We start from the raw sequence: 10,048 nt of genomic DNA, 5'->3' as shown, positions 1-10,048 counted from the left end.
CCTCATCCTTGAAAATGTGGGATTAGTTACCAGAATCAAGATCCTAGGTGGTCTAGAACCTAAATCAGTTCAACTTGTCAACTCCGTCAGATGTCCGTCAACTCCGTCAGACGTTGGTCACATGATGTTTTTGTTAATTTCCAAAGAAATAGATGATTCAATGTCAAATATTTTGTGCTTATGTATTGAAACACCAACTGAAATACTACTTAATGATGCTTTTTATTTTTTTTAACATGGTTTTTATGTTATAATATTGAAAGTAAAGGTTGAAAATGAAGGATTTGAGAAATGGGATATTTCATAATAGTGTGATATTGGAATAAAACAATATTAAATTAATTGTATTACTTAACTTGACTACTAAAAGCCATTATAAGATAACTGAGGACTTTATAGTATTGTTGAAATTATCAAATTAAAATAAAAGGGATTTTAGTGTGTCTGACGGAGTTGACATAAATCAGTTATAAAGTGCATAAATGTCCCATTTTAGAAATAAATGGTATGCGAAAAACCTGTTCCTTCTCAAGATTGGTAGTTGAGACCTGTGTCTACAAATACATCCATTTAATTTTAATGGTTCTTAAAATAAAATAAAATCTGATTTGAAAAAGGTTTTGTCCCTTATCTCAAGAATGAGTGAACTATAAGCACTACTGGTGTTTTAATCAAACTGCATTAATTAATGAGTGATTTAATGTTGATATTGTTATGATTTCAGCCAACCTTGCTCAGCTGTCCAGCGTAGAAATGAGGCTGAATCTCAGCGAGAGTCGAGTGGAGCAACTGGCCGATAAGAATGAAGCTAAATAACTTCACATTTAGCAAATATGTTATGTAACATAACAGTAATTAAAATGCCATAAAACAGTGGTTTTCAACTATTTTCATATCAAGGCCCATTATTTATTCAGCATTTGAGCCACGGACCATTTGATGACATTTAGCTTAAATTAAGTAACAAAGATGTTTAACAACTTAGTGTAACTTGTTGTTCTGTTGTTCTGTTTTCAGCTAAACGGACAGCCATGGAAGCCCGGCTGGCTGCAAGTGAAGAAGTGAATCAACAGAATGCAGGTTTATAACTTCACATTGTTCTAATGAATATTGACCAGACACCATGCACTATTATAACTAGTTTATAACTAGTTTATAACTAGTTTAACTAGTTTATAACTAGTTAAGATAGTTTATAACTAGTTATACGTGCACTATTATAACTAGGGTTGTCCCGACCGGATCGGGGCCGATCACATAATTTTCAAATGATCGGAATCGGATCGGGAGCTAAAAAACGTGATCGGAACAACCCTAGCATTAATATTACATCCATATCATGATATTAGACTGGATATTGTATGTGATTTAAGACAGGGATTCTAAACGGTTTTGGCTAGAGACCCCCTCTAGGGACCCACTCTGGGGACACCCTCTGGGGACCCACTCTGGGGACCCCCTCTAGGGAACCCCTCTAGGGACCCCCTCTGGGGACCCCTTCTAGGGACCCCCTTCACATTTAGCAAATATGTTATGTAACATAACAGTAATTAAAATGCCATAAAACAGTGGTTTTCAACTATTTTCATATCAAGGCCCATTATTTATTCAGCATTTAGCTTAAATTAAGTGTAACCCGGTGGATGTTTTATATAGTGGGTATTAACCTGGTGGAACTGTGTTTTATTTTGTAGCATTGACTGGTGCTTTTATTTTCCATGTGTCTGTATTTTGGTCAAAGCTGAAAAGCATAATGATTAATGATGATGTCATTATTGTGTCAATTATTACTTGCCTAGTGTGATTGGTAAATGTGGGGAATTGGGTAGTTTCAGAGAACCGGAGTCAGTGAGTGTACAGGTGCGTGTGATTTCCAATCAGAGACAATCAAGGAGAGAGAGAAGGAGAGAGGAGCACAGAGGCTGCGTGCGTTTGCTGTGTGATCTAAAGTTGTAACTTTATGATGTAAAATAGTATTTAGCTGTAGTTTCTGTGTGTGTCTGCTCGACAACTACAGTGAAGCTACAGTAATCACGGGTGGACTCGGACTGAATGTCTACAAGACGTTTTATACTATGCTGCGTGTGAAGTGATTATCAGTGCGCTTGCTAAACCAGCAAGGGCAAGTGACTTTTTTAGCTGCACGTCTCACTAGCTCAGAGAGACGCTGTTTGGACTAAAGACCGTCAGAAAAGCCGTTAAGTCTCTGCTAACGTCGGGACGGGAGGAGAGATGTTTCTGCAGTGAGCTGCCTGCCTGCATGCTCTGAGGACATTCTTCTCTGTTCTTCGTTTGGAAGTCGGGACCGGGTTGCTGCTGGAGAGGAGCTCTGAACTGCTGTATCACCCACAAACACTCGTCACACGAACACAAGGTATACCTTTGTATTTTCCTGGCTCAGGAGAGTGAAGGGGCCATTCCGTTTTAGGCCACAACGCACCCGAGCATCGATACAGGCCTGCAACGGGGGTTAATTGTGTTTAATTCTTTATCGTCAGGGTGTATGGTGTGAAAGGTTGTGGGCCCACATTTAAGCGTTACCAGTCTTTTGATCCGTTGTTTCATTGTGAAGTTGATATTTGAAGTTCTTTGAACAAGTGTTTTGTTTTATTTTAAGGTAATCCACCGGGTTAATATAGTAATCTAAAAAGGGTTATTTCATATTATTAATCTTAAAGGTGTAGTAAGGTTACATTAAAATAGGATTTACATTACATCTAAAAAGTCAAATAGGGTTTAAATTAGATCTAAAAAAGGGTTTACATTGCATTTAAAAGTTCATGTAATTAATTAGGATTTAAATACATTCTAAAAACAGGGTTTAGTATAGGCCTAATTAATTGGGTTTATTTACACTAATTAGAATAATACAACTTTTATATTTTCTGGTTGGTTTGATATTGATTGGTTGACACAACTAAGGTCGGTTTGTTTACTAATTATTTCTGACCTTAAAGGTTTGCAACTAGGGTTGTGATTTTGTGAATTTAGTTCATTTGCATTTTGAAAGAAAAGCCATTTGTATGTTGTATGTTTGTCTAAGTAAATAGTTATTTTTATTATACTTAGCTGACTGGACATCTGTTTTTGGTATTTAATAGAAGTGTATACTTACACCTGCTATCCTGAAGAGTTACATTACGTATGGTACTTGGTGACATGGTATTGAAGTTACATTAATAATTACCTTTATACTTACCTGTTGATCAGGGAATTAAGATACTTAGCGTTCTAATTACCTGGAGGAAGAAAACAGTGTTGGTTATTTACAGTAGACAGGGACTGTGAATTAACTTAATTTCTAATACTTACCGACGTACACCTGAAACACAAGAGGTAAATTAATCTAAACGTATTACGTATTTTAAAACATAACAATAGGAACTCAGGGCCCTGCCCTTATTCACTAGTAGGGGGCAGGAGCGCTACATAAGTAACAAAGATGTTTAACAACTTAGTGTAACTCTTGAGAGCGTACAATGAAACCAAATGGACCCGTAAGGGTCCATTTGGTTTCATGTTACGCTCTCAAGAGTTAAAGATCTAATAAGGGTCCATTTGGTTACTACCTCTGCATCATTTAGCTGCGGCCAGGGGACCACCTGGAACGCCTCAAGGACCCCTGGTTGAAAACCACTGCCATAAAACATTAAACTGTATTAAAAAGGCAGATTGAATTAAAATCAGTACATGATCTCCAGGATAAATTCAGTTTGTTCTGTTTGTTCTGTTTTCAGCTAAACGGACAGCCATGGAAGCCCGGCTGGCTGCAAGTGAAAAAGTGAATCGACAGAATGCAGGTTTATAACTTCACATTGTTCTAATGAATATTGACCAGACACCATGCATTATTATAACTAGTTTATAACTAGTTTATAACTAGTTTTTAACTAGCTTAACTAGTTTATAACTAGTTAAGCTAGTTTATAACTAGTTATACGTGCACTATTATAACTAGGGTTGTCTGACCGGATCGGGGCCGATCACATCATTTTCAAATGATCGGAATTGGATCGGGACAACCCTAGCATTAATATTACATCCATATCATGATATTAGACTGGATATTGTATGTGATTTAAGACAGGGATTCTCTAGGGACCCCCTCTGGGCACCCCCTCTGGGGACCCCCCCCTCTAGGGACCCCCCCTCTAGGGACCCCCCCCCTCTGGGGACCCCCTCTGGGGACTGAAAAGCAAATGATAGAAATAAAGTCATTGGGTGTACTATAATCACTAGTGGTGTTTTAATCAAACTGCATTAATTAATGATAGATTTAATGTTGATATTGTTATGATTTCAGCCAACCTTGCTCAGCTGTCCAGCGTAGAAATGAGGCTGAATCTCAGCGAGAGTCGAGTGGAGCAACTGGCCGATAAGAATGAAGGTAAATAACTTCACATTTAGCAAATATGTTATGTAACATAACAGTAATTAAAATGCCATAAAACAGTGGTTTTCAACTATTTTCATATCAAGGCCCATTATTTATTCAGCATTTGAGCCACGGACCATTTGATGACATTTAGCTTAAATTAAGTAACAAAGATGTTTAACAACTTAGTGTAACTCTTGAGAGCGTACAATGAAACCAAATGGACCCGTAAGGGTCCATTTGGTTTCATGTTACGCTCTCAAGAGTTAAAGATCTAATAAGGGTCCATTTGGTTACTAACTCTGCATCATTTAGCTGCGGCCAGGGGACCACCTGGAACCCCTCAAGGACCCCTGGTTGAAAACCACTGCCATAAAACATTAAACTGTATTAAAAAGGCAGATTGAATTAAAATCAGTACATGATCTCCAGGATAAATTCAGGGTCAAAATAAATCTGTCCTTCAACCATATTGGATTCATAGAATTCAAACGCTGAGGTTTAAAACATCACATTAACGGTGCCGGAGATTAGCTGGTAACGCACGGACGGAAGGACGGACGGACGGACGGACACACACACACACACACACACACACACGGAGTGCAAAACATACTCTCTCCCCATGCCTTCGGCCTGGTGGAGACAATAGCTTCTCCGATTATTTACATTCAATGGTTTTTCTTCATTTTTGTATTCTTCATTCAATGTTAAGAAATATTGAAAACTATCTGTGACTGAAATACATCACCGGGAAAGTAAACGTTAGAAATAAAGTCATTTCATGACTGTACTATAATCACTAGTGGTGTTTTAATCAAACTGCATTAATTAATGAGAGATTTAATGTTAATATTGTGATGATTTCAGCTCAGCTGTCCGGCGTAGAAATGAGGGCTAATCTAAGTGAGAGTCGACTGGAGCAACTGGCGAAAAAGAATGAAGGTAATTAACTTCATATTTAGCAAACATTTTACGTACTATAATAAATACTATGTGAGTGTGTGTGTGTGTGTGTGTGTGTGTGTGTGTGTGTGTGTGTGTGTGTGTGTGTGTGTGTGTGTGTGTGTGTGTGTGTGTGTGTGTGTGTGTGTGTGTGTGTGTGTGTGTGTGTGTGTGTGTGTGAGAGAGTGAAAATTCACAGCCCACTCATGCATTAAAAGTACAATATCAGTCACCAGAAGCAGACGTGTGTTTTCAATTAGTCTAACATGGTTAAAATGGATTTTCAAGTCACAATAGGTTCACATAGGATGTCGTAAGACATGAATTTGCAACATAAAATGTCTGGGGTGAAACACCGAAGCCAGAGTAGATAAACTACCCCAGAAGTGTTTTAAATGTCTGGGGTGAAACACCGAAGCCAGAGTAGATAAACTACCCCAGAAGTGTTTTAAATGTCTGGGGTGAAACACCGAAGCCAGAGTAGATAAACTACCCCAGAAGTGTTTTAAATGTCTGGGGTGAAACACCGAAGCCAGAGTAGATAAACATATGAAAATACTTTTCATATAAAAATATGAAAAGTGTCTGGGGTGAAACACAAAGGCCAGAGTTCTCACATGTCGCAGGAATATGGGTGGACCATGGAGACGTTCCCAGCTCCAATATGTTTCACAGATCCCCCCCCCCCCCCACACACCCTATATCTATTTTTATTTTCTTGTGAAATGTCATGAAGAAATTGAAAAATTAAAGAAGAGCACTTCAAATTGTCATGAATTGTACTTTAGTGAACTTTAGTATATGTTGATGAGAAATATTTTGTCATGGAATATATTACATCTGATTAAATATACGCGGGTTTAGTGATGGTGTGACAAAGGTTGGGTCTAGTGTTCTTCTAGGGTTAATAAACACTCAACTTAATGCTGCGTTTTTAAATGAAACTATTTAGTATTTATGATTGACTGAAGTTAATGTTCTGTTTGTTCTGTTTGTTCTGTTTTCAGCCCGGCTGGCTGCAAGTGAAGAAGTGAATCGACAGAATGCAGGTTTATAACTTCACATTGTTCTAATGAATATTGACCAGACACAATAGGCCATATTCAGACCGCAGCCATCTTGCCAGCAAGGTGATGCCTATACTATACTAGGTGACACTTCCCATAGACAGCCCATTCATCCAAACAGAAAAGTACTCTCTAATTATATTAAACAACGTCAAAATCACCAACATTGCAGCTGTAGGGAAAGCTTGAATTATCCTCTTTCAATCTGTTTTTGTTTAATACAAATCCACCGTAGACATGTTACGAGCTACTTCCTGTCAATACATTCCTTGCAGATGATTTTCTTTTTTTTAAGTATCAGAGTATGGAAGCGCTCGTTATCAGTAAAGGAACCTCCTGCTGCACTATGTGCACATTCAAAACGGGTGGTACGCATGGGCTGTTGAGTGATATTCAACGAGCTCCAAACTCCAACACTTGCAAGGAATTTCTTGACAGGAAGTAGCTCATAAAATGTCTACGGTGGAATTTTATGAAAAAAACACTTATAGATTGAAAGAGGACAATTCAAGCTTTCCCTACAGCTGCAATGTTGGTGATTTTGACATTGTTTAATATAATTAGATAGGACTTTTCTGTTTGGATGAAAGAGCTGTCTATGGGAAGTATCACCTAGGTATCACGTTGCTGGCAAGATGGCTGCGGTCTGAATATGGCCAATAGCCACTAGTTCCACACTCACTCCAGAAGGCCACTATAGTTCCACACTCACTCCAGAGGGCCACTATAGTTCCACACTCGCTCCAGAGGGCCACTATAGTTCCACACTCACTCCAGAAGGCCACTATAGTTCCACACTCGCTCCAGAGGGCCACTATAGTTCCACACTCGCTCCAGAGGGCCACTATAGTTCCACACTCACTCCAGAAGGCCACTATAGTTCCACACTCACTCCAGAGGGCCACTATAGTTCCACACTCACTCCAGAAGGCCACTATATTTCCACACTCGCTCCAGAGGGACACTATAGTTCCACACTCACTCCAGAAGGCCACTATAGTTCCACACTCACTCCAGAGGGCCACTAGAGTTCCACACTCACTCCAGAGGGCCACTATAGTTCCACACTCACTCCAGAAGGCCACTATAGTTCCACACTCACTCCAGAAGGCCACTATATTTCCACACTCACTCCAGAGGGCCACTATAGTTCCACACTCACTCCAGAAGGCCACTATAGTTCCACACTCACTCCAGAGGGCCACTAGAGTTCCACACTCACTCCAGAGGGCCACTATAGTTCCACACTCACTGCAGAGGGCCACTATAGTTCCACACTCACTCCAGAAGGCCACTAGAGTTCCACACTCACTCCAGAGGGCCACTATTTATGTTAACTTTATTAACTTAAATACAAAAACATTGGACATAAAAAACACATTTTAGTGGCGTAGGAGCTAAATTAATTTAACCCTTTGCTTTAGCCGAATCTGGGTTGCACATGGTTTGTTGAACTTCCTCTTTTGAGTGTGGACTTTGTTGACATTAAGGAAGTATTTAGACAGCTACAAGGGTATCTTAGTGACTATGAATTGGTTGGAAAGTATCTTGCCACAAACAAAAAAAAAGTACAAATTTCAATCCGGCTTCAGAACATCCCACTCCACTGACACATGCCTCCTCTATTTGAGCGACCACATCAAACAAGAGGTGGATGCTTGCAAATACTGAGGCATGGTCATGCTGGACCTCCAAAAGGCTTTTGACAACGTGAACCACTCCATATTGGTAAACAAGCTAAAAGCAATTGGTTTTGATATAGCACATCAGTGAGCTGGATGCAATCCTACCTGGAGGGGAGAGAACAGATGGTTGAGGTGAACGGAACACTGCCCCCCCCCCCCCCCCCCCCTCCCAGTGAGCTGTGGTGTTCCACAAGGAAGCATACTAGGACCTTTACTCTTCCTAATATATGTTAACGACATGGCATCAGCTTGTGACTGCAACTTGTCCCTGTTTGCAGATGACTCAGCACTGCTAGTCTCGGACAGGAACAAACTGCAGGTTGAAAAGGCCCTCAGCTCTGAACTCGGTAGAATCTGCACCTGGCTCGCTGATAACAAACTATCTTTACACCTGGGAAAAACTGAATCCATTCTCTTTGGTTCAAATAGTAATCTGAGCAACGCTGATGACTTCTTGATTAGAGTGGGTGACAATATTATCACAACAATATGAAATGACCTACCTAGGTTCCATCCTGGAGGCAAATCTTTACAGTGATAAAATTGCCACCAACGTAATAAAAAAACTCAACCAAAGAACAAGTTTCCTATACAGGATCTCCTCACTGGTCAACAAAAACTCCTTGAAGACCCTAACCTGAGCCCTAGTACAAGGTTTCTACGACTATGCATGCACCTCCTGGTACCACAGCACCTCTAAGGCCCTTAAAACAAGGCTCCAGACTTCCCAAAACAAACTGGTCAGGTTACTACTTGGCCTCACTCCTCAAACCCACCTCACCCCTGCCCATTTTGACAGACTGTAATGGCTTAGGGTTGACGACAGAGTACAGCATCTTGTAATGGATCTGGTCCACAAGATTTGATACAGCACCAAGATACCCATGTACCTGTCTAAATACTTCCTTAATGTCACCGAAGTCCACACCCACAACACCAGAGGGAGCTCAACAAACCATGTGCAACCCAGATTCGGCACAAACAAGGGACTAAATTATTCTCACTCCTATGCCACCAACATGTGCAACGCCCTACCAACAGTCATTAAGACATGCGAATCCCTTGACTCCTTCAAAACCGCTCTCAAAGGGCACCTACGGACGGCTGCAATTCGAAACTGGCCCGTAAAATCCAAATCCCCCATCCACCACCCCCCCCTTTTTCCCCTCACTGTATATGTTTTGTTCCCCTTTTTACCTCCTCTATGATGATTTCCTGTTTTTGGCTATATAGAGTATATTTGTATGTCTTTTATTGATGTGATGAATTGAACATGGTGGGCCCTATTGTAAACAAGTGTAATACTTTATGGTGTCGTCCACAGTTAACAGTTTTGAGTTGTGCTTGAAATGTACTGTAATTCTCCGATCTGTTAATAATCAATCAATCAATCAATCAATCAAAGTATTTAGACAGCTACATATGTATCTTAATGGAGTATTTTGGCAGGTACATTTAAATGAAACTATTTAGTATTTATGATTGACTGAATGTTAATGTTCTGTTTGTTCTGTTTTCAGCCCGGCTGGCTGCAAGTGAAGAAGTGAATCGACAGAATGCAGGTTTATAACTTCACATTGTTCTAATGAATATTGACCAGACACCATGCATTATTATAACTAGTTTTTAACTAGTTTTTAACTAGCTTAACTAGTTTATAACTAGTTAAGCTAGTTTATAACTAGTTATACGTGCGCTATTATAACTAGGGTTGTCCCGACCGGATCGGGGCCGATCACATCATTTTCAAATGATCGGAAACGGATCGGGAGCTAAAAAACGTGATCGGAACAACCCTAGCATTAATATTACATAGGGACCCCCTCTGGGGACCCCCTCTGGGGACCCCCTCTAGGCACCCCCCTCTGGGGACCCCCCTCTAGGGACCCCCCTCTAGGCACCCCCTCTGGGGACCCTCTGGAGACCCCCTCTGGGGACCCCTCTGGAGACCCCCTCTGGGGACCCTCTGGAGACCC

The 10,048-nt window shown here is 40.4% G+C and overlaps 1 protein-coding gene across 4 annotated transcripts in view; it reads left to right on the top strand.

Moving 5' to 3' along the window:
• The first annotated feature begins 1,020 nt into the window (after positions 1 to 1,020).
• Positions 1,021 to 10,048, top strand: part of LOC306941390 (complement C1q-like protein 2) — a 13,294-nt gene continuing 4,266 nt past the window's right edge. For 2 of the 4 annotated variants that reach the window (XM_079526828.1, XM_079526827.1), the window contains exons 1-4: positions 1,021 to 1,080; positions 3,738 to 3,800; positions 4,304 to 4,387; positions 5,246 to 5,320. In XM_079526828.1, coding sequence (XP_079382954.1) covers positions 1,032 to 1,080; positions 3,738 to 3,800; positions 4,304 to 4,387; positions 5,246 to 5,320 — 271 coding nt within the window. In that variant the 5' untranslated portion in view covers positions 1,021 to 1,031. Of the gene's footprint in view, positions 1,081 to 1,875; positions 2,375 to 3,737; positions 3,801 to 4,303; positions 4,388 to 5,245; positions 5,321 to 6,327; positions 6,370 to 9,592; positions 9,635 to 10,048 lie in introns of those variants that run through there. The other 2 variants (XM_079526825.1, XM_079526826.1) reach the window with 2 other exon arrangements.

The sequence above is a fragment of the Electrona antarctica genome (assembly GCF_951216825.1).
Source record: "Electrona antarctica genome assembly, chromosome: 2".
Lineage (NCBI taxonomy): Eukaryota > Metazoa > Chordata > Actinopteri > Myctophiformes > Myctophidae > Electrona > Electrona antarctica.
The sequence above is the reverse complement of the archived record's forward strand: the minus strand, read 5'-3'. Positions and strand labels throughout refer to the sequence as shown.